The 24,792-nt window shown below is 40.4% G+C and overlaps 1 protein-coding gene across 2 annotated transcripts in view; it reads left to right on the forward strand.

Annotated features, from left to right (window-relative positions):
• rhoua (ras homolog family member Ua) overlaps window positions 1–24,792 on the forward strand; it is a 153,510-nt gene that overhangs the window by 85,033 nt on the left and 43,685 nt on the right. Inside the window, exon 5 of one of the 2 annotated variants that reach the window (XM_059024344.1) lies at window positions 21,423–22,953. The exons of the other annotated variant lie outside the window; for it this stretch is intronic. Within the exon in view, the coding sequence (XP_058880327.1) occupies window positions 21,423–21,473 (51 nt within the window). The 3' untranslated portion in view covers window positions 21,474–22,953. Of the gene's footprint in view, window positions 1–21,422; window positions 22,954–24,792 lie in introns of those variants that run through there. 2 annotated transcript variants of the gene reach the window in all.

Raw genomic sequence — 24,792 nt, forward strand, 5'->3', positions numbered from 1 at the left:
CTTCTGTTCACTCACTTTGCATTTTGTTAATTGATAAATATAAACTATTAACATGTCTATTTTTGAAAGCATTCTTACTTTACAGCATTTTTTCACACCTGCCTAAAACTTTTGCACAGTACTGTGTATATATATATATATATATATATATATATATATATATATATATATATATATATATATATATATATACACACACACACACATATGCCCACACAAAACTACCTTCCTGTCTCCCTTTCCCTTTCCTCTCTAAAACCCTTGCGTGAGCAGTACATTGCCAGCTCTCTTCTTTCCTGTCAACACACTCTCTGCTCGGCCCCCTCCAATCTGGTTTTCACCCAGCACACTCCACTAAAACTGCTATTTCTCAGTCACCAACTCTCTACTCTCTGCCCGTGATGCCTCCCTCTCCTCTATCATAATTCTCCACAACCTCTCTGCTGCCTTTGACACAGTCAACCACTCTATTCTCCTTTCCTGGGACTCTCCGGCACTGCTCTTGCCTGGTTCTCCTCCTACCTCTCCAATCGCATGTACCGGGTGTCCTGGCGTGACTCATGCCTCTTGCTCTCTTTCAACAGGTGTCACCCAAGGCTCAGTCCTGGGACCCCTCCTGTTTTCTCTCTACACCCACTCCTTGAGTCCCTACATCTCCTCCCATGGCTTCTCGTATAATTTCTATGCTGATGATGCCCAGATCTTCCTCTGTTTTCCCCCTTCCGACATTTCCACCCGTATCTCTACCTGCCTTGTGGCCATCTCCTCCTGGATGCACTTGCATAATCTTAAACTCAACCTCTCCAAATCAGACATCCTTTTCTTACTCCTCTTCCTCCCCCACTGCTGATCTCTCTATCTCTATTCCTCTTGAATCCACCACCCTCTCTCCCTCCTCATCCATCAAGAACCTCAATGTCACTCGACCCCTCCCTCTCCTACTCTTAGCATATCTCTACTCTGGCACACTCCTGTCGCTTCTTGCTCAGCAACATACGTAGAATTTGCCCCTTCCTCACAGATTACGCCATGCAGCTCCTAGTTCAGGCTTTGGTACTGTCCCGTCTTGATTACTGCAACTCCCTCCTAGCTGGCCTCCCTGTCTGCAATCCGTCCACTCCAGCTCATCCAAAACTCTGCCGCCTTGTCGTTTCCCTTCCTCGTTTCTCCCATGCTAAACCGCTGCTCTGCTCCCTCCACTGGCTCCCTATTGCTGCTCGCATCCAATTCAAAACTCTTGTACTCACCTATATCTCGACCTTTCTTCTCCCTCCTATCTCCAGACTATTATATTATTATATTATTTCTCCCTACACTTAATTGTACCCAGCGCACACCATTGCAGGGCCGGGTCTGCGTACAGGTATCTCTGCAGGGTCTGTAGGCGAAAGGTGTGCACCTGGCTCCTGATGCAAACCAAGCCTTGACCTCCCTCTTCCAGAGGGAGCCACAGAACCCCAACAGAGACCCAATGCTTTCCGGCCCAGAAGTCTGTCATCTTTCTCTGGACCCTGGCGACAAATTCTGGGGACGGATGGTCAGTCGATGACATAGCTAGCTGGTTGATCACCAGGGGCCGGTTGTACTAATGAGATAAAAAAAACTGGGTCAGATCTGGGCTTACTGGAGCCTGAGCATGAAAAGGCATTGTACTAAGCTGATCAGGATCAAGCGCCACTGATCCGATCCTGGAGCTGCGCAGCCGTACCTAGGGAAACTGACCAATGAGAAGCGAATATGCATGGTGCAGAGATTGAAGATTCTGAATGTCAGAAAATGAAGTGCATTTAATTTAAATGACATAAATCAGAAGCAACTACTGTACATTTATAATTTAAAACTTCAACGATTATATATGGAGTATATTAATACCGGTATCTGTTTTTGTTTTGTTTTTTAACTTCTAAAAATGTTTTAATAACTATTACCATAATCACGGTCGTGCGTATTTTCTGACTGACACACAAATATTATTTTACAGCGGTATAGCCACCATACACACAAACATCTAGCTGCAGCGTCAGTTCAGGGAAAATTATCAGCACATTTTGAGCAAATGTAATCAAGTGCTGACAGACAGCTGCAACTAGAAAATGTGGCGGACAGGGGGCGATTGAGGCTGTCAGAAGTTAAGCTTGAGTTATTGAGAAAAAGGAATTGGAAAAAAATGACCGCCCTATGCATTAAAAAAGACAATGTTAAATCTAATTAAATCAATGATTTAATTGTAATCGATAACATGATAACACCAGTATGACTTTGTCAACACACAAAATGTAGAAATAATATTTATGAAACCTTATTACGCAGTCAGGTCTATTTTTTTTCTGTAGCTATACGGTGAAAACAAATGTCAGATATAGCTAAACACAACTAAACTAGTATTGTACAACTTTTTTTTTCTGACTGATATTATCTTAATACAGTACTGTTACAGCTATTTTTAAATGCATTGTTGCTTAATGTTTTCTAAAACGTTAAATCATCTCCGTTTCAATCTGAAGGAAATATTTTTGGATATCCCTGCAAGCAGGTTTTAACACTAGCACCGCCATAGCCGCTTTTTGAACGGCTTTTGCAGTTCAAATTTAAATATCTCCGCGTATGTGAATATCTCGTGCATGTCTGTTCTTAACTGTTACTAAATATTTTTATTTAATACCCATGCGGTGTTTCAGCTGCAGAATCGTAAAAATGAAAAAGTTATAAGCACTTGCTTCTTCAACCGCCAGACCCACAGTTTATGCGGCATATTGAAGTCAATACAATATAGCCGACAATTTAGTCTGGGCTTTGTAATAAAATCAACGTCATTGTGAAATAACGTATTATAATCCTGTTGAGTGCTTGAAACACTGATGAAAGTCATTCTACACATCATATATTATTATTATTATTTACACTACATTTCTCAGGCAGAACGACTGTGCCACCCTGAGTTTGACGGTGCAAAAAAATTAAAAAGATGTGTGTATTCTAAGCTCTCTGCACAGATCAGTGACCATCGGGACTGATGCTAAACAAAAGCTAGAGGCTGTTGCATTTTACAATGCAATAAAGTATGGTGTGGATATATTGGATCAAATGGAATGGCTGTATTCTGTCAAAGGTGGTACTCGCAGGTGGCCTGTGTGTTTTTTATAATGTTTTGGACCTGCCAGCCATCAACGCTTTGGTTTTGTACAAGGAGTGCACCAGCATGGTCTGAAGCCGAAACTTAGCTCAGGATCAGCGCTGATCCTTTTAGTGCAACCCAATACGTCATAAGAGCAAGATTGGAGCCTGGATCCCCTGAAAAAAAGCAATTTAAGCAGACCCAACCAGGACCTCAGTCTCGCAGCATCCTTGTCCTCCAACTCCACCCAGTTGGCTGTACCTGAGGTCTTCGCTGGGCTCAGGTGGACTCCCAGATATTTGATGCTGTCTGCGCACCACTGGAAGTGTTGGAGCATGACAGGAAGGGAGTCCACCTGCCAGGGACCTACCAATAACCAGGAGCATTTGTTCCAGTTGATCCTGGCAGAGGACATGGTAGAGAAAACACTTTGGCATCTCAGAATCCTCTCCGGATCAACCGGAATGGCGGCCACTAGGAGCACGTTGGTGGCATAAGCCGAGAGTACAACCTTCGTGTCCGGTCCGCCGAGCACCATCCTCGTGAGTCTCCTTCGCAGGAGTCAGAGGAAGGGCACAGTGCGTATAAGTGACTGGACAGAGGGCATCCTTGACGTACTCTCCTGAAAGTGAGGGGCACCGTCAGGGACCAGTTAACCTTTAAAAGGCACTCAGCAAAGGTGTACAGCATTTGGAAAAGCCGATGAACCATGGCCTGAATCCAAGGGTTCCAAAGAGATCATCATGATCCACCCAGTCGAGAGAGACAAAAAGGCGACTGTCGTCCTTTTGTAATGCAGCAGGTCCCGAACCAGGAAGATGATGTTTAATATCATCCAGTGCGGTACCGTGTAGGACTGGTCTGGGTGGATCACATCTGCCACCTCAGGGAGGTGACCTTGGCCACAATGTTGTAGTCTGTGCATAACAGCACCAGTTCTTGAGGCAGCACAGATCCCAGGCTTCCGCCAGGAGCTGCACAAAGGCAGGCCTCAGCAAGATCCTAAACATTTTGTAAAACTCCACAGTCAGGCCGGAGATGCCCGGCCATCTGTTGTAAGGCATCGGACGGAGGGTGTCAGAGAGCTTGACCAGGGTCAGTTGGCCTTCAAATGCTTCCTGACTGTGGACAGCCCATCCCAAAGAACCCTGCACGTCTCAGAGTTGATAGGATCCGGAGAGAAGAGAGCAGATGCTCATCGTATCTGTTAGAAGGGAGATCCTCTGCTAGAAACAAGTGATGTTCTTCTTGTCTCCCTTCTTTTTCTCCAATGCATATAAGAAGTGTGTCCTGGAGGAACTGGACCCGCAAGTACACAAACACCCCCCATGACCACTGGAGCTGCAGGTCCCACAAGGTGCACTTCTTCTCCTTGTATGCACGCTGCAATCGTTGGTCCTTGAGCGCCAGGCAGCGTTCCAGCTTGAGCAGCTCCTTTTCCAGCTGCTGAATCCGTGAGTTTCTCCGCCTGCTGGCACCCCTCGTAAATTCCTGACAGAACATCTTGATCTACTCTTTCCCCATGTCCCACCACTGGCGCCACGTGGGTAAGCGAGATCGTCTGCCATGCCAGGCCATCCAGTTGTCCCAGAAAGACTGCGCAAAGTGCTCATACTCCAACAAGCGTGCCTAGCTTGCGTTAGGGCTACCATCATGGCCACCAGGTTGTGTTCCATGAACGGCGCCGGCTTGATGTTGGAGGAGTGAACGCAATGCGTGTGGACTGAGACACCTGCCCCTCCCTCACCCTGGTAAAGGTGAAGGCAGAGGCGTTCAAATGTTGCCATCGCCTGATGTCGACCAGTGCAGTTGAAATCACCCCTGAGGACCACAAATTCGTTGGCGCTAATGGTACTCATGTAGGTCGGTGAAAGAACTGGACTCTCCCCAGACCCGAGGACGGAGAGTACACGTTCAAGAAGTGAACCATACTATCTCCATCCTCCACACCATGCCGGGCCGTGGTGTAAAGACGGCCCGGCATGACGTTGTTCACATTGAGTACCATGGGATGAAAGGACCGGGAGAAGAGCATCACCACCCCACAAGATGGTCTCAGGAAAGGCTAGATTAACTTTGAACCCGAATGAGTTTGTAGTTAGGAGGGAAAATAGAGAGGTATTTTTGTGAGCTGTGGAGACAAGTTATTAAAATGGAATTCGGCAAGCGATCTTGCAGGTAAATGTGCAGGCTGCAATCCAGTTAGTTTTGGAGAATGGAAGTATATATATACACATACACAGAGATGGGTATCCTGAGTAATTATGTTAAGACTGCGAATTCAGAGACACTCTGACTGGTTTCTAACAATTAATCAAGGTAATTTACTCAGAATCTAAATAACATGGGGTAAGCAGTAAACCTTAACACCTCAAAGGAAGACCATTTGGCTAATTAGGTAACACTCAGATTTACTGGCCTCTCAAAGGTCCTTGAAGGTAAATGGAGAATGTATTTAGGGAATTAAAAGATTTAAAACTAAATACATAATACAAAGTCCATAGGAGTTACGTCAACACTGAGACAAAATAAAGATATCCTGAATCAAACAAATCAGTAATAAATAAGATAACATTAAGAATATCTAAAATGAACTAAATTAAAGCTCTGATCTGTCTGCATTGAACACTGACGTGTTTAATACCAAAAGAAAGGTACATTTTATAGGAACATATAAATAAGACCTGATATAAATTAGGCATGATGTGACAAGTTTTATTACCTTAAAGTTACAAGTACTAATTTTAAAAACTCATTCTGAGATTCAGAGCTGACAAGAGACAGTGCTCAACACCTTCATTTCAAAGGAAGCATGAACGGTCATATGACTGGCCAATCAGAAACTGTCTCTGGCCTCCTTTGTTTCAAAATCACATAAAACAAAGGGGGCTTCCGAGTGGCGCATCCAGTAAACGCACTCACTAGAGTGCAGGATGCGCTCTATAGCCTGGACGTCGCCAGTTCGAGTCCAGGCTATTCCACAGCCGACCGTAGATGGGAGCTCCAGGGGGCGGCGCTCAATTGGCCGAGCGTCGTCCGGGGGAAGGGAGGGTTAGGTCGGCCAGGGTCTCCTCGGCCCACCGCGCACCAGCGACCCCTGTAGTCTGGCCGGGCCCCTGCAGGCTTGCCTGTAAGATGCCCAGAGCTGCGTTGTCCTCCGACGCTGTAGCTCTGAGGCGGCTGCACGGTGAGTCTGCAGAGTGTAAAGAAGTGGGTGGCTGACGGCACATGCTTCGAAGGACAGCGTGTGTTCATCTTCGCCCCTCCCGAGTCAGCGCAGAGGTGGTAGCGGTGAGCTGAGCCTAAAAAATAATTGGGCATTTCAAATTGGGGAGAAAATTATAAAAACGAATTGGCAACGACTAAATTAAAAAAATAAATAAAAATAAAAATCACATAAAACAAGAATTTTAGCAACTAAAATTGGTCCTTCAAAATGACTGCGAAGTTGTTAAATTGTACCACTCCTCGTCTTCAAAAATGGCTTCCAAACTATTAGTGCGGTACCATGTTTTTCAAGAGGAACCCAGTCTTGCTGCCATAAGAAGTCCTTACTGCTAACTATACAACTGAATCTTCATGCAAGTATTACAGAAGGCTAATTAGGGTTACCTAAGAAGAGAGGTGAACCATGATATAGGTGTAAAATATATGCATGTTTATGATTACATAAGAGATATTACAGTATAAATGTTAGTTTAAATAATGTTTTAGGATTAATTAAGGTACTTCTTTTGTTAATTCTATGTGTTGATGCATGTGCGTTGTAAGAATGTACTCCGGTAACCTCAGCCTCAACCTGCAAGCCTTTCTGTTTACGTGCATATGCTATTTTATGTTTGTAACCCATTACTATCTTCTGTATTCTTGTAAATGGGGAAGGGTGTAACTGGTTCTAACTGGTTCTAAAACCACAAAAGTGATGCGCTATAACTTTAGGTAAGCGTCACGAAACACCTACTAACACACCTCCTGTAAAGGGGGGCCAACTCTGATCACTGGTGCAGAGATGCCAAAGGTTGCCTTTCCTTAATAGTCAGATTTACAGCCCCAAAGAGTGAGATTCAAGGTCAAAGAGTGAGACTTTCCAGGTGTGGTGTTAGGTCATTGCTTAAGACAGGGACTCTCATCTTTGGTCCTTGGCGACATCCATTCAGGTTTTTAATAGTTTGTTTGTAAAATGTACACTGCTTAATATTGAATATGAAACACTTAAATGTCCTAATTCATACTAAAGTCTAGGGCATGTGAGAATTCTATATGCAATGCAAACCAGTGGATTTTAATAAAAACAATTACTTGCTGGTTGAAATAAAAACCTGGATGATTGGAGATCCCTAATGACCAGAGTTAATAAGCCCTGGTTTAAGCACACCTGGTTGTGGACAGACAAGAGAAATATTCAAAAATAAACATTATACCAGATTTTCACAAGCATGTATGTTAATAATATAATACAAATAGTTTTTTTGTGATATACGCATATCAAGTTTGTGTCTGTAACTTTGTATATGTAACATACTGTATTTTAATAATCATGTTGCCTTGGATAAAGGCACCAGCTAAATTAATTAATATTTAACCCTCATAAGGACACACTGAAAACTGTACAGAAAACAGAAAATCCTGAGAGAGAAGGAGGAGGAGAGAGAAAAGAGATTAAAGACGCCAATAACAAATGTATTCATAAAAGCAATCAAAACTTTCTGAAAGAACATTGCAAACAAAGTTTCTAACAAAGTACTAGGAATAAATTACTGTACTACCAAAAAAAAAATAAGTCTTGCCTGCTACAATGAAGGACAGTGAAGGGCCATGAATTTGTCTGTTGTGGTTTAAATTTTGAACTGTATTTTGCAGAAGCTGCTAACTTTCGATAAAGTCCCGTTTTGGGCGAACTCATACTTTTTTTGCCTGTCACATGCTCACACTCACAAAAAAAACCCTGCGTAGCCTCCTCTCTCCTCTTGCACGCGTATAGAACACGGGCCTGTAGTCTCCATGGTTACCACAGTACACAAGCTTGGAAAGCAGCTTTCCATGCTCTAAGTCTCGTGCCCGAGGCCCCGGATGTACTGTTGTCTCTTGCAGCCCTTCAGAAAAAATAGTTTAAATCTTTATATATTTACTCAAAAAATGGGCTACGGGTACCTTGTACACGCAAACCCTATTTGACATTGATCCGAGTTACAAACAGTAACATCTCATTCAACTTTGTTGTTAATCACGAATTTAACTGCAATCAATTAACACCACTAACATTTTCTCAAAATGCGTGAGATAATCTTAGGAACGCGTGTGAGCTTGAGATAGCATGCCAGTGCGTAAGACTTGACATTTGTGTTGGTGAAAGTAGGTGATTTCCACTCCCTCTAGGGGGAGTTCCACTCCCAGTAGGTGTGCGCTTCATAGGTACATTAGAGCTTATAACAGGTCTTTTGGGGCTCGGATTCCACCTACCGAGACCTGTAAGTTTACTTGAAGTCCTGTTGCTGATGTGTTCTGTAATACTTTGAATTTGTTTGTTCCAGAATAAAACAATTTTGATTGAACTTCTATGAAGAGACCACCTGGATGGGGAGGCCCGCTTGAGATTAAACATCGGTCAAGGGAGGACCGGGAGGACCCTGAGGCTATATTTACCCTCCTATTGGGGTTAGATAGCTGTTCCCAGTCCTACACAGGACTATATAAACAGCTGCCTGATTATTATAAAGAAGAAAACCAACCTTACAGTATCATGACAAGTAATAAATCAATTTGTATTTATTGATTCATATCGTGATTGGCCTTGGCATTTTGTGTCCGGTGTCTTAGAGAACACTTCGGCTAAGAGAACACTTTGCTTGCTTCTCGTGTCCAAAGTAGCTTGACAAGTAATGCCACAGAGTTGCATGGAGGACACAAAGGTACACCAATAAGCAGGCAAAGCAGCATTGGCTTAAAAAGGTTGCTGAGGGACAGATACAGAGTCAGCTCAATATAACTTTAAAAGGACATAAAGTGACCAAAAATAAAAACCGAAATGAAGAGCCCTACCTATACTACATTCTCCACATTAAACCTAATTACATGAAATATAATTACATTTAAGCAAATTTAATAATTAGTTAGTTACATAGTTTGTGAAAAGTAACTTTAAATTAACCTGTAAATAACTATAAGTTAGATTATCTCATGCATGTACATTTAACTTTTAAAGTAAACTGGATATTTGTAGAGAAGTATATTTAGATAAGTTACGTTCAAAGTCTGATGCTATTGATTATCTTTGATGCATAGTACACACTTAAGATTTGCTTCAGATTTTTGAGATTTCTATTCTTTAATATTTCTGTATTCAATAAACTACTGCTGCTATTATTTGAACTTCCCTTGTGTCTAGTGTGAGTGTTCATAGTAAATCCTTCATCTCTCTGAACCTAAATGATATTAATATTGGAACTAATCAATTTTAAATAATATTTCAAATGATACATTACTCAATTGTTCCTGCACTATGAAACTGTGCACTTTGTCCGCAGGGTTGAAGGATTGAGCCCTGGGTGCTGTATCTGCGATGAAGATGTCTCATTCATTACTATTTTGCACTGTGGGCATGTATGCAAAGTAAAGCCTTGCTTGTCACATTTGAAACAGCTCACAAACAAACTGGTCTTGGTGATTGTGGCAGAAAGACAATGATTCTTGGTGGTAAATCTATCCCCCCAACCTGGACTACTTGGCCTGACACTTAGTTCCGAAGGTTAAAAGGAAGTAGGTCATTTAGAAAAGGGGCGGAGCTTTGGTACACTAACTCATCGACCCGGAAGGGATCATTTACCAAAGAGTCATGAGATGGTATAAATAGGGGTTGAAGCGATGTAATCTGTTCCTTCATTTTGGTTTATGAAAAGTGACCCGGAAGGACCTGTGTTTCGTGTATCCGTATCGTGAGTGTTTGTCTGTTCTGTCTATTTGTTTGTTTGTATTCACTAGACAGCTAACACGTTCCGGAGCTGTCGCCAGAGGCCAGCAAAAACCCGGAACAGCACTGCACTTGTATCACAAATAATTGTATTTGCACCACGAGCACTAATTCATACACACTCGGACTTGTGTATGTGTTTTGTGTTTTGTGTGGGATATAATAAAAACTGGACTATTATTTCGGGACAAACCCGGGGATTACAAATTAAGTAATACAATGCATCACCATCCTGAGGGGGTGGCCTGACCTTAGCCCTAGCCCCTAAGGCATCATTTGAATCAGTGTCATTATCTTGATCTAGAAAATCAGTGAATGTACTAGTACGAGACTCCGTGGTGTATACGTGGTATAAATAAGTTGTGATACTGTACTACATAAATAACCAACAAAATTGAACATTCAGTTGACCAGGTATTGTTACTTCTTGTACTGTTTTATTTATTTTTTTACACTTACAGGGTTAATATTAAGTGGCTGGAGTGTGGCAGATATTTATAACTTAATATTATTATCTAGTGTGAATTAAGTTAAACACAGTATCTAAATGAATTACTGTATAGCAAAAGAAAATGGTATTTTACCAGCTAATTTAAATACATTAAATTAAAATACTTAATAATTCAATAGATCCTTTTTATGTTTATATAGCTAACTGAATATTTTAAATAATATTCCCTACTGGTTTAATAGATGTTATTTCTAACAGTGCTTAATTAACATTCAAAAATAAAATCAGACAAATCGGTTTACAAGTAAAATTACTTTTGTGTATTTCAATTATAAGAAATGAGGTAGGTTAAAGGTATTAGCATGTATTTATTTATTTAAATGGCAAGATGACCAGAAACAGACAGCAGTAATTTCACATCCCTAAACTATAATGCAATAATAATAAGGATTTCTAATAACTAATTTTGTAATTAGTTGTGTGTTCAGAAAATTAACCATTATTTTATGAGTTTACGTATTGTTTACGTAAGATGTGTGTATTGTTTTAATTTTTTTTTTGTTTAAATTTTGACCAATACACACACCTTACGTAAACAGTTGTAGCAACACATGGGAACATGTAACACAATAAAATAAAAAGGTCCTTATGTACCCTTAAATATATTCTATCAAATTCAGAATTCAAGATATGTTCAAACAATGGATTAACTAATCATTTCATCATACACCATTTAAACAAATTAACCCTATAATTCTATGCACCATCTTGTATAGTTACCTATCCTTATATTTTAGGAATAGGTTGAAACAGAATAGCTAGGATTCAGATGAGGAATAAATTCCTGTGTTGAAAATATTATTTTTGTCTGATACTTGAACAAAGGACAAAAGAAGCAAGATGGCGTCTGTTGTCCGTTTCGTTGCTTTATGAGCCTGCATTTTATGCAATGGTATTTTCCTCAGCTTGGTTTCACAACCGCCGTCAATGTGAGGAAAAGTAGAATGCAATCTTTTGATTTTCCTTGCAGTGTCATCTTAGAAGCTTGTAGTGATGTCGAATAGGATACACAGCTGTTTATAATAACAGGCCACTCTGTGTATGAAATGACAGTCAGAGGACGCTGAAGAGGTCGAAGGTGTTTATTTTTTTGTGTGTGAAGAAGAATAGAGAAGACAGTGGTTCTTTGGGAGAAAGCGCTTTTAAAACCTCAGAAAGTAGGCAATCCCTTCCCAACTTCTGGTCCATGATTGGGCAGTTTGAAAATAAACTAAGGTAATTTTGTTAGCTCCATAGCTCCCCCCATTTCCTGAAGACAAAGCCATTTCAGAACTATTGAAAAGACAAACAACACTTCTTTTGTCTACAGAGGGTGCTGTTACTCTATATTTGATATAGTTAACCTCAGAGGAGTCACACTGTCTCTATAATTAATTTAAAACGTCTGTGGATTGTATCACTTTTATTGTCTTAGGTGACAATTAAATTACTTCTGCAGCTTGGTGAGTAATTGGGTTTCAACCCTAATCTCTTTTGAATGGAGATTTTCCAGAGGCATGCAGTCTGGCTTGCAGGCTTTTCCAAGCTTCATCAGCTTCACTTTGTCTTGATAAATCCAAGACAGATTTATTTAAATTCTACATAATCTATACAATATATTTAAAAATGTTATAAATTGTAGACCTTTTTACTTCACAGGAGTAAGCAGTAGAAAATATCCAGCAAATTGCAAGCGAAAATAGCCTTATTTTATCTTCATGTTAAAATAATTAAAATATAATTTTAAGTATTTGCATCCTTTGGCACCAAAAGGGTTCATACTTTTTTCCTTTCTTTTTTTAATAGCACTATTACATTGTAACAGCAGGGGGCGCTGAGCTTCTAGGGGCTTATTATATAGTTACTTATAAATATAATTGCAACGCTGTAGTCAATTCTGCAGGTGAAATACTGTAATATAGTAACTCCAAGGAAAATAATAAAGTAGTTAAAACGAGAATAACGAGAAGCTAATTATTAAAGTATACTGCAATCATTAAACACTAGACCATGCTTTGTAGCTGTGCTAAACAACATTAACAGTCAGTGTACTACATTATTATTATTATTATTTATTTCTTAGCAGACGCCCTTATCCAGGGTGACTTACAATTGTTACAAGATATCATTATTTTTACATATTATTTTTTACATACAATTACCCATTTATACAGTTGGGTTTTTTACTGGAGCAATCTAGGTAAAGTACCTTGCTCAAGGGTACAGCAGCAGTGTCCCCCACCTGGGATTGAGCCCACTACCCTCTGGTCAAGAGTCCAGAGCCCTAACCACTACTCCACACTGCTGCCCTAAAACATGCAATTTTAGTTACTGTATATTAATTATCCATTTTGCAATTTACCAAATTGTCTATGGGCTTTATGCAATCAAAATAGTTTTTACTTGTTACAATTCAATTTCACGTTCAGTAGCTTATATTTATATCTTACTGTACTGTAACTTTTGTTAGTATAAATTGTCTGCTGTATATCACAGTAACTAACAGTCTGTCTTTATTTTCTACAACCTGTATTATTTATTTATTTATTTATTTATTTATTTCTTAGCAGATGCCCTTATCCAGGGCTACTTACAGTTGTTACAAAATATCACAGTACAAAGTATCACATTATAGAATTTCACATTACAGATAAGAGCAGTTATAAAGTACAGTAAAGGCGTTCCGCGTGGAGTGCAGGATGCGCCCTATAGCCTGGAGATCGCAGGTTCGAATCCAGGCTATGTCATTGCCGACCGTGACCGGAGGTTCCCAGGGGGCGGTGCACAACTGGCCAAGCGCCGCCCGGGTAGGGAGGGCTTAGGTCAGCAGGGCAATCCACGGTTCACCTCTCACCAGTGACCCCTGTGGCTGATAGGGTACCTGTGGGTCTGCAATGGAGCAATTCAGATCTGTGTTGTCCTCCGGCACTATAGGTCTGCTGGCTTTGCTGTGGATCCGCAGTGCGAAAAATGACAGCTTGGCAGGAACACGTTTTGGAGGTGTTCCAGCCTCTGTTTCCCGAGTCGTCAGAGGGGTTGCAGCGGTGAACTGGGATTAATAATAACACAATTAGCAATTCCAAATTGGGGAGAAAACTGGGGTAAAAATCATTGGCAATGACTACATTTACAATAAATAAATAAAGTTCAGTAAAGTGAGTAGAAAATGAGATCAAATTCAAATAAGAGCAAAATAAAAGCAATTAACTAAAAGCAGTTAACTTACAGTAAAAAAAAAATTTGCTTATACGAGTAAAGTCCATTAAGGGCACATAGTAAGTACAATTAATGGATAAGAATGATTTCAAATAAGAGCAGTTACAAAAAACATGAATATGGATACCTATAAGAGTAAAATTAAGTACAATATACAGGAAATACTTACAATTAAGAGCAGTGGTAGAATACAGCAAGGCATGGAGCAGTTCAGTGCAAGCTGATGCAAGAACTGGTACAACTGGGTACCGAATAGTCCAGTATAGTCGAGAGTTGTGAGATTTACAGATGATGTCTGAACAGGTGTGTATTGTACAAGTCCAGTTCTCATTTCTTTATTTTCTCTGCTGAAGATCCATTGGCTGTACAGCCGTCGGTTTTAACAATGAGACAAGAGGATACTCTCCAAGTGGGAGCGATGACAGGGCTCCTCTGCCTATAAGATATATTTTTTATAGCAAGCAAGTTCTCATTGCCAAACTAAAAATGAGTGGGTTTTCTTTATATTAGGAGTCCAAAAAAATATAGACTTAACTGAAAGTGGGTATTTCCTGAAAAACAATATCGTACTGTCACTTATAACTGATGCTCACTTGGTAAGCTTGTCTGGGTGGGGTTGAAACACATCTGGATGCCACGTTGTAATGAAATTCTCCCCTTGGTCTAGGTAGCAATGAAAGTCCATCACACTAGCGGGGTCCGTGAAGATAGCAAGCTGGCTAGGGAGTTATTGTTAACATCAGCCGGAGGCACAATTGCAGCATCTTTGTTACGTTTATTTGAGCGTACAGGGTAAAGCAGGTTCCTGTCAGAATCTGTTCTGTAGTGAAACCAATACAAAATACAACTTTACTATAAATAATTATTAACATTTATTTTCACAAGGACCGTAGCAATTTATTTTCATGGCAATTATTACAAGTGAAAATATTTATGTAAATTATATGGAGAGCAGCATAAAAACAGGAGTGCCACATATGACTGACAGAATGCAAAGAAATGCTTGGCAGGGTCACGTGAAGGTTTGGGGTGTGGTGTGTGGTTTACTGAATAGTTGAAATTCATCAATATGAGTAAAAAAAATAAGATCACTAATTTCTTTACAAGAAAGAGGAAATTCTCTGATTCTGACAGTGAGGAAATTAGTGGTGTTAAAGAGGAGGAAAAGGCAGTGCAGAACGTCCCCGAAGAATCAAATAAACATACTGGAGGCAGAGCGTCCCAATTAATCAAATAAACATCCTGCAGGCAGAGCGTCCCCGACAAATCAAATAAACATACTGGAGGCAGAGCGTCCCCGACAAATCAAATAAACATACTGGAGGCAGAGCGTCCCAATGAATCAAATAAACATCCTGGAGGCAAAGCGTCCCGATGAATCAAATAAACATCCTGCAGGCAGAGCATCCCCGACAAATCAAATAAACATACTGGAGGCAGAGCGTCCCAATGAATCAAATAAACATCCTGCAGACAGAGCGTCCTGATGAATCAAATAAACATCCTGCAGGCATAGCGTCCCGATGAATCAAATAAACATCCTGCAGGCATAGCGTCCCGATGAATCAAATAAACATCCTGCAGGCATAGCGTCCCGATGAATCAAATAAACATACCGGAGGGAGAGCGTCCCGATGAATCAAATAAACATCCTGGAGGCAGCACGTCCCCAACTAATCAAATAACCATACTAGAGACAGAGCGTCCCCAACTAATCAAATAACCATACTGGAGACAGAGCGTCCCCAACGAATCAGATAAACATCCTGGAGGCAGAGCGTCCCTGACAAATCAAATAAACATCCTGGAGGCAGAGCATCCCGATGAATCAAATAAACATCCTGGAGGCAGAGCGTCCCCGACAAATAAAAAAAAACATACTGGAGGCAGAGCGTCCCTGACGAATCAGATAAACATACTGGAGGAGGTTCCGATTTTGTTTAGCCTGTTTCTACACAGTACGGAACACTCTGTTTTTAGTTTCAATATGCTGTGACTGCCCTTGCACTTGACACAATATAAATGTATCTTTTTGTGCCTCATTCTGAATACTTTTGGCTGCTTTCTGACTCTCCGAGACTTTGTGCTCACCTTTTCCTCAGAGACTTCATTTGTTTTAATTTACTGTCCCCATAGCATGAAATATCACAAGTAGTTCAAGCTTTAGCAATCTTCAAGCCATGACCTCTGTTCATCACTCCAAGGGACAGTACTTGCACATGTCCTCATTGTAGCTGTTTTCTACACAATGAGCTTTCTGACATTGTGCGATTGTAACACAGTGGTTAATTTATAATTATATTCACATTTACTTTAAATATCCACATTAGATTTACACTTTGTGGCTGTTGGGTTCCGGGAAATATTCCATGAGAATTTAAGCCCTGGTCAGAATAATACATTTTATAAACCAGGGCTGGCAATGGAACATGAAACAAGTAATGTGATTGGTCGAGCAAGGTTCCAGCTGTCTGTATATTGGATGGATATGGACAGTTCAAGCCTTATCACATATTAGAAATGACTGCGCTTCCTCACAGAATTTGCAGTTTACCAGCAGCCATCTTATTTACAGTTACAAAGTTATAGCAACTATAAAACTGAGTGACCAACTATCTATTGGCGTAAGGATATTTGATAAAAATGATTTCTGCTTTTTTTTTTTTTTAAATCCACTGTTTGACCTGGATTATAAATGCAATAAGACCCTTCAGGGTGTCTATACACGTCCAATATATGGACTTCTTGGGGGTAGGAGGCACTGTGCTTCGCCTTATGGCTTACAACGCCCCAAGGCGTCCATATATTGGATGTATACCGACACCCTGTCAGGCCTTATTGCAAACATATTATACCAGTACATAATTCCTTTACACATCAGAAAAGGTTCCCACTTCAAAAGATCATCTGTTTTCGTTACAATCCTAAGGTCGGAGATATGTCGCAAGCGACTATAAATTAGTTGGAGTTGTAGTCCATGGGCCAGACCAGATATTGGTACCACCTGAGGCGGCAAAATCTCATTGTGATTTTTTTAAAGGTCTATGTCTATGGATTATATTTTTTATGATAGCCATGGCAGAGTGGCAGCTTAGTGGTAGTTTACAGCATCTGAACATATCCACCCTCAGAGTGACTTTTTCGCAACTGGATAGGCATTATGATGTATGAAAATGTATGAAATGATCAGTCTGGACTTTTCTGAATATCATTGCACATGTGCTAGACCAAGGAAACACATGTGTTGACATGATGACTATGAAATGTCATCAAAATAGTCTTGGAACTGAGATGTGGTCATTTAAATATGAAATCGCACCCTGTTTTTTGGACATTTTGTTATAATTCAACCATAGGCATGGCTATCACACTTGTATCCCATTCCCCTGTTATTCAGAAAGTTATTATGCAGCTCTTCCAACAAGCCTCATGTCATTAATTTCTTGGTAGAACAATGGAAACTGCTGAAGTATGGAGAGGTTACAGGGCAAGTCAAAAGAGTGCAGTTGGCGACAGATGATGATGGCAATCTTGTCATTGAGTGGATGCGTACACACCAAGCTCCAGATGCAGTTTTGGAGCTGTTGTCATGCGAGTGTGTGCGTTCCTGCAAACTCAAAAAAGACAAAGAGGTCGCAGTCAAATTGGGGGACTCTGATGATGATGGCGTTGACTATGGGAGTGATCATGAAAATTAGAATACTGCATAGCTCAGCAGGAATTAGCTTTTAGTAGGGTAAGTGGTTAAATAGGGTAGTAGACCAGATGTGGGTGATACAAATGCAAGCAGGCCACTTGAATGAAGTATAGCAGGTTTATTATTACAAAACTGTATTGTATATATCATATATGTTCCTTTGCTTTGAACTTTTTTATTTGAAGTCTTTGGCTGGCCACAGTTTCATAGCTGTACACAAGTTACATGTGCTGCCAAACTGGTTTATATGTACAGAATGTTTTATAAGCCAAAACTATGTTGATTGGTTAATATTACTAAAACATGACTATAACCTGGTGGAAATGGAGACACTAATGTTACATTCAAAAATATCAGTGCTGTTCTAATTACCTACCAGTAAATGTTTACCAAGATAAGTCCAAGTTCTGACTTGTAATGTATTGTACAGTCATTGTTGGTAGCGTGCACAAGTTTGTTATTTTGTGTTATTGTTAATAAATACTGCGTGCCAGTGCGGCATGTTCACCACATCTATGAGTCACCGTGCTTCCATTACACCCCTCACCTGCCTGCCTGCCTGCTTCAGCTGCGGTAAATGACCCAGTCCATCAGACATGTACTCCCACACATTTTATACAGGGCTGTGACAGAAATACAATGAGTTCTGGTGATAAATCTTCCTCCCGACCTGTGAGGGCGCTAAAGAACGGGAGGAGAAGTATCTGGAAGGGCTGGCCTGACAGTTCGTTTCCGGGACCGGGAAGTGGGTCAGCCTGGAAGGAAGCGAGACTCTGTTGTAAGACCGTATTGATTTGACAGGTAAACGAGGGGCAGCTGCAAGTAATAAGGCAGCTGCAACCGTTTACCTAGATATCATGCGGGATTACATATAGGGGCCAGGGTAACGCTGTTCTTTTCCTTCGTTTGGGTTAATGTGAGGAGAGAAGGACTGAGAGAGGAGCTCTCAGAAATATAAAAGAGAACTAAGTGTTACGTGTTGTGTGTTATTTCTGTCTGTCTGTAATTGTCTGTCTTTTTTCGCACTACTAGACAGTTAAAGCACACCTCCGGAGCTGTCGCTACGAAAGCACTATCCGGAGCACCACTGCACAGAGCACCTGCACGGTTGAATTCACACAGGACTGGTGACCGTGCCTTTGTTTTTCTGTTCAGGACTGTGTGGGATTATTCACGCTCCCCGTGCTTTACACATTGTTGTGTACTGCCGGGGGTTTATTATTTGACGGTCGCCAGACCTGGAAACAGCACAATAAACACTTATTCACAAAATTACCGTTGTCTGCCTGTCACTCCTGCATCGCATCACCGCTACACTTGTTCCTCTTACCAGCCACTTTGCCACAAGGGCACATAGGAAAATTGCCCAAACTAAAGAGATTAAAACATGTTGGTAGCAGTTACATTATTCTAAAGACATTAATAAGTTCATGTTTATAGTTCATAACAATAAAAGACTGATTTAGTGAGCTTTATGTCTGGAGACTGTTTCATGTATCATTCTCAAAAACTGTTAAAGGGATAATTGTATCCTCATTTGTTTGTAAAATTTTCTCTGAATGCCACGTGAGTTACACTAGAATTGCCCATAACAGCTTCAATTTGTGTTATTTCTGTACAATTTTTGCACCACATTGACTTGAATAACAGGGGAATGGGATACAAGTGTGATAGCCATGTCTATGGTTGAATTATAACAAATTGGAAAAATTTCAAAAAACAGGGTGTGATTTCATATTTAAATGACCACATCTTAGTTCCAAGACTATTTTGATGACATTTCACAGTCTGATCATGTCAGGCACATTGTTGCTTATTTTGTATCACTGTGTTTAAGTTATTTACTGTCAAGTGTGTTCTTATTTGTAATACAGCAGAGGTGATCAGAGAGAGAAAAATAGTTCCATTCTCCAATTCCAAATGCAGCCACAGGTGTTTACCATTTGCACCAATTACAGTACCTTGCATAAGTATTCACCCCCCTTGCACTTTTCCACATTTTGTAGTGTTACAACCTGGAATTAAAATGGGTTTAATTGGGATTTTTACCATTTGATTTACACAACATACTTAACACTTTGAAGGGGCAAAATATTTTTTATTGTGACACAAAAGTTAATTAAACAAAAAAAAGACATTTGTTGGTTGCATAAGCATTCACCCCCCTGAGTCAATACTTGGTAGAAGCACCTTTGACAGCAATTACAGCTGTGAGTCTTTTGGGGTAAGTCTCTACCAGCTTTGCACATCTGGATCCTGCAATTTTTGCCCATTCTTCTTGGCAAAATTGCTCAAGCTCTGTCAAGTTGGATGGGGACCGTTGGTGAACAGCAATTTTCAAGTCTTGCCACAGATTCTCAATCGGATTGAGGTCTGGGCTTTGACTGGGCCATTCTAAGACATTCAGGTTCTTGTTTTTAAACCACTCCAGTGTAGCTTTGGCTGTGTGTTTAGGGTCATTGTCCTGCTGGAAGGTGAACCTCCACCCCAGTCCCAGGTCTCTTGCAGACTGAAACAGGTTTTCCTCTAGAATTTACCTGTATTTGGCTCCATCCATCTTGCCCTCAATCCTGACCAGTTTCCCAGTCCCTGCCGATGAAAAGCATCCCCATAACATGATGCTGCCACCACCATGCTTCATCGTGGGGATGGTGTTCTCAGGGTGATGAGCAGTGTTGGCTTTGCGCTAAGGCCAAAAAGTTCAATTTTGGTCTCATCAGACCAGAGAACCTTTTTCCACATGTTTGCTGTGTCTCCCACATGCCTTTTTGCAAAATCCAAACGGGATTTGATATGGGTTTTTTTCAGCAATGGCTTTCTTCTCGCCACTCTTCCATAAAGCCCAGCTTTGTGGACCGTCCGGGTTATAGTTGTCCCATGGACGGTTTCTCCCATCTCAGCTGTGGCTCTCTACAGCTCCTTCAGAGTTACCATTGGCCTCTTGGTTGTTTCTCTGACTAATGCCCTCCTTACCTGGTCACTGAGTTTTGGTGGACGGCCTTCTCTAGGCAGAGTCGCGGTTGTGCCATATTCTTTCCATTTTTTAATAATGGATTTAACGGTGCTCCGGGGGATGTTCAAAGTTTGGGATATTTTTTTATAACCCAACCCTGATTGGTGCTTCTCCAGAACTTTATCCCAGACTTGTTTTGATAGCTCCTTGGTCTTCATGATGCTGTTTGTTTAGATATGCTCTCTAACAAACTCTGGGGCCTTCCAGAAACAGGTGTATTTAATCTGAGATCATGTGACACTTTAATTGCACACAGGTGAACTCCATTCAACTAATTATGTGACTTCTGAAGGCAATTGGTTGCACCAGAGCTTATTTAGGGGTGTCACAGCAAAGGGGATGAATACTTATGCAATCAAGACTTTTCAGTTTTTTATTTGTAAATAATTTTGAAAAATATGTAGATTTTTTTCCCCACTTCGACATTATGGACTATTTTATGTAGATCAGTGACAAAAAATCCAAATTAAATCAATTTTAATTCCAGATTGTAACACTACAAAATGTGGAAAAGTCCAACAGGGGTGAATACTTATGCAAGGCACTGTAACTATCATTGACAATCTCCTATAAAAAGGGAACTAGAAATACAAGAAAGGAGCACATAGTTCCAGGGGGAATCAAACAGAAGTACGGCAACAAGGATGATATGGAACTCAGAAAGGAAGACAGAAGGATAAAGACACGGCAGCCTGATGGAAGGAAGGACCAGTCAGAAACTGACAGCAAAGCGAACTATTCATCCTTAAATTACGCTATTAAAGCGGCACACTTTTGATCAAAGGAAGACTGTTAAGATTATTAGGCCAAGGAATGTGTGGCGTTTGACAATTGATTCAAAAGTAAAGATATTTGGCCGAAACATATATAGTTACCGTTATTAATTGTGGTTTATGACAAGGCGTTGTATTGCTTCCCTTCAAGGCACCCCCCTCCATGACCGACGCCCCAGAGCAGAAAACAGGCACCAACTGAGGGACGGACTGCCAACTCCCTGTACACACCCGAGACACGAGGCCTTACCCTACTTAAGCTAAGTACCAGTAGCTGGGTCGGAAGACCAAATAAGAGTAGGGAAGGCCGAGATCGGGGTGTACGTAGGGACAGAGGGAGTGTGAACAGAGTGTTGTTCGTTTTTCCGTTGCAGGATTCTGCGTCGTGGTGCTGGAGAGGGGGGATTGAGCCTGAAGGGGGCCAAATAAAGGCCTATACTGGGACAAACAAATGGATTAGGAGGTTCTTGGACCAGTCACTTTCAACTTCACCTTTCCTTGTTGGTGTTTCTACCGAGACAGGTCCGACATTACAATTATTCCTTTCTGGTCCGACATCATCAAAAAGACGTCAAGCACAGGTCTCTAGTTGCTTTTTCTCCTGAAAAAGCAGAGAAAACCATTCAATGGCCGAGAGAGAGCGATAGGAGCTGAGAGAAGTAAAAAAAAAAAAAAAAAAGAAAAAAAAAGGGAAGATATGAGCAATACACATAAACCCTACACCACAGAGATAACACGGACATAAACAAACAAGATAGCTGCTTCCGCATCCAGCGCTCAAAGAATATCACAGACATTTGCAGAGCTTTTGGAGATGTTATAGTAATAAAATAATGACTTGGATCGCATTATTGAGGAGTTTGGTGATAAAACGAGTGATCAGAAGACGATTTTTCAGTATGCACGTACTGTGTGTGCTGTTGATATGCAGTGCCTTTTAAACCTGTTTTACTGTGAAAAAAAATACTTTTAAACGGCGCATGTAAAGTAAACAGCGCGTGTGAAAATAAATTGGACCTGACACGCCTGTGATGCGCTGATTAAATGGACTGCAAAGGGTTAAGTATAGCATTTACAAGTTTTCTAGGCCTTTTTGAAGTCCATGTGAATTCACCACATTGCTGCTTATATTGTTCGGGACTATGTTGTGGTAATATATTGTGTGGAGTTACAAGTAGTCTGCTAACAGTGGCTTGGTTTACATGCATGTGAAAATCAACTCTATAGTCATGACTGTGTGTCATGCGAATACATAGTGAAACAGCAAAAGAACGTCCTTTAATCAGTGCGACTTTAAGGGCAGGATCAATCCCTTTGTGTGTGTGTGTGTGTGTGTGTCTGTTGTAAAGATAACAAGACACAAACAAATAATGCGTGATAATTCGGAATGTGCGCGACAAGTTGATTCTTTTCTCTTCTTAATTTTTTGGCAATGCATGAAGCTCTCCTCATGATATTCAAAGTCGTTCTTTTCCTAATTACTAGGCAGACATGGACATTAAAATATCCCCTCCCTTAAATTACTATGAATTTAGTAGTCTGCATTGGTACGGACAACTTTTTTTCCTAAATCAGAACAGCATAGCAACGCATTTCCTGAAAAGTACGGCAAAAACATTGTGAGGACTTGTCCACATAAAAGTGTCATTGGAAGGTTTTAGTGGTTTTATTGGGGGAACAGTTTTAGGTGTTTTTAGGATAGCTTTTGTACTGAGATATACTGCAAGGTGTTTTGAAGGGGGGGGGGGGGGGGGGTTGTAAATTCTTTCATAAGGTAAGCTGTAGTCAATTGTATTATTTCCTGTATTAAAGAAATCATTATTTTTACTTACCTGTTTGTGTGGTTCCTGTACACTCATTGGGAAGGTCCGGGTGGTCAGTTCGAAATCCAAAACAAACAGTGGGCAAAGGGTTATAAAGATAAACGTATACTTACCTGTAATTAACAGTATAGGAAACCCTGGCAGATACACAAGGATTTAATTTGTTAATTCTAGTTGACAGCAAAAAATTGACAACATAATTGCAGTTGCTAAATGTGCCACACATGACACAGTACAGTATTCATAAACAATTAACGGTTCTTCTGTTCTACCCAGTAATCTTTGGGACAAGCACTATGGCAACTGAGAGCATGCACGTGACCAGAAATAATATACTGTAGAACTGCTGTTGCAATTACCCATCGCATATATTTTATGAATAATATATTTCACGGCACATTCATTTTGCAGATTTTTAATAAACACAAAATTTGCAAACATTTCTTAAAATGTGATGGTTTTACAGTACTGTCTCCACCTTTTAAAAATGAAATGCCCAGTGATGTCGCACGGAAAAAAAACAACCAGGCAGTGAAATTCAATCCCTCCCCTGCCCAATGATATATGTTTACAACCTGTACTGCAAAGTATGGTGGCCCAGTAACTCAAAGAAAGGAAGTGCGTTTTTTATCGTGTTTACCCGATCATGGGCCCAGAATGACACTTCAGTATTACTGTGTTTACACCATCATGGTCCTTAAAGGGTTAAAGGGGCCGCACTCTGGCCATTATTAACACTACCATTATTTAATGCATTTCCATAATCTACATAAAATGTAGTGTGATTAAATCAAATCTGGGAAAAGAGCATAGTTTTGACTTGCTAAAGTCCTATTTTGTGAAAACAGAATGGGCCTATTTTTAATGGCTTCATGACCTATTTGAAAAACAATAGGAATTAAATGTGTTCTTTACACTGTGTGGCAGGGCAGAATCATGTCATGTAAATAGTGTGTTTGTATATATTGTGGTATAATAAAGATGTATTTATTTTGTATTCTTGATTGAATCATTTATGGTCAATCAAGCCCCAGCCACATGGTTTATAAAGGGAGCCAGACCCTTTTTGTTGGAAGCAGTGGAATTTGCAAGTCCAATGAAGCCATGGCTCAGCCTGGACAAGCAGAATCATTCATTTAAAGTAAAGCAGGTATTGTTTTGTTTAACCTTTTATTTTGGCCCCTGCACCTTTGTTTCTTTGTTGTATTTTTATTTGTTGATTAATAAACATGCACAACAGTGCTTTAACTGCAGCTTCCTCTGAGTCTCCTTTATGATGCAATCCTGCTACACTCTGTAACTGTTTATAGATATTGAGAGAACATAAAAAACAGATGATTGGACTAGAATTCTTGTGAAATATTGCATGCCATTTTCACATAACCTTTGTATATACAGTGCCTATAGAAAGTCTACACCCCCTTGAACTTTTTTCACATTTTGTTGTGTCAGTGCCTCAGAGTTTCATGCATTTAAATGAGTTAAGGGGAAAAAAAAAATTATTGAGAAAACAATTTTAGATTAAAAATACAAAACTGAAAGATCATAATGGATAAGTCTCCACCCCACGGAGTTAATACTTGGTGGAAGCACCTTTGGCAGCAATTACAGCTGTGAGTCTGTTGGGATAGGTCTCTACCAACTCTGCACACCTAGATTTGGCAATATTTGAACATTCTTCTTTACAAAACTATTCAA

This window comes from Acipenser ruthenus, chromosome 5 (assembly GCF_902713425.1).
Source record: "Acipenser ruthenus chromosome 5, fAciRut3.2 maternal haplotype, whole genome shotgun sequence".
In the NCBI taxonomy this organism is placed as follows: domain Eukaryota; kingdom Metazoa; phylum Chordata; class Actinopteri; order Acipenseriformes; family Acipenseridae; genus Acipenser; species Acipenser ruthenus.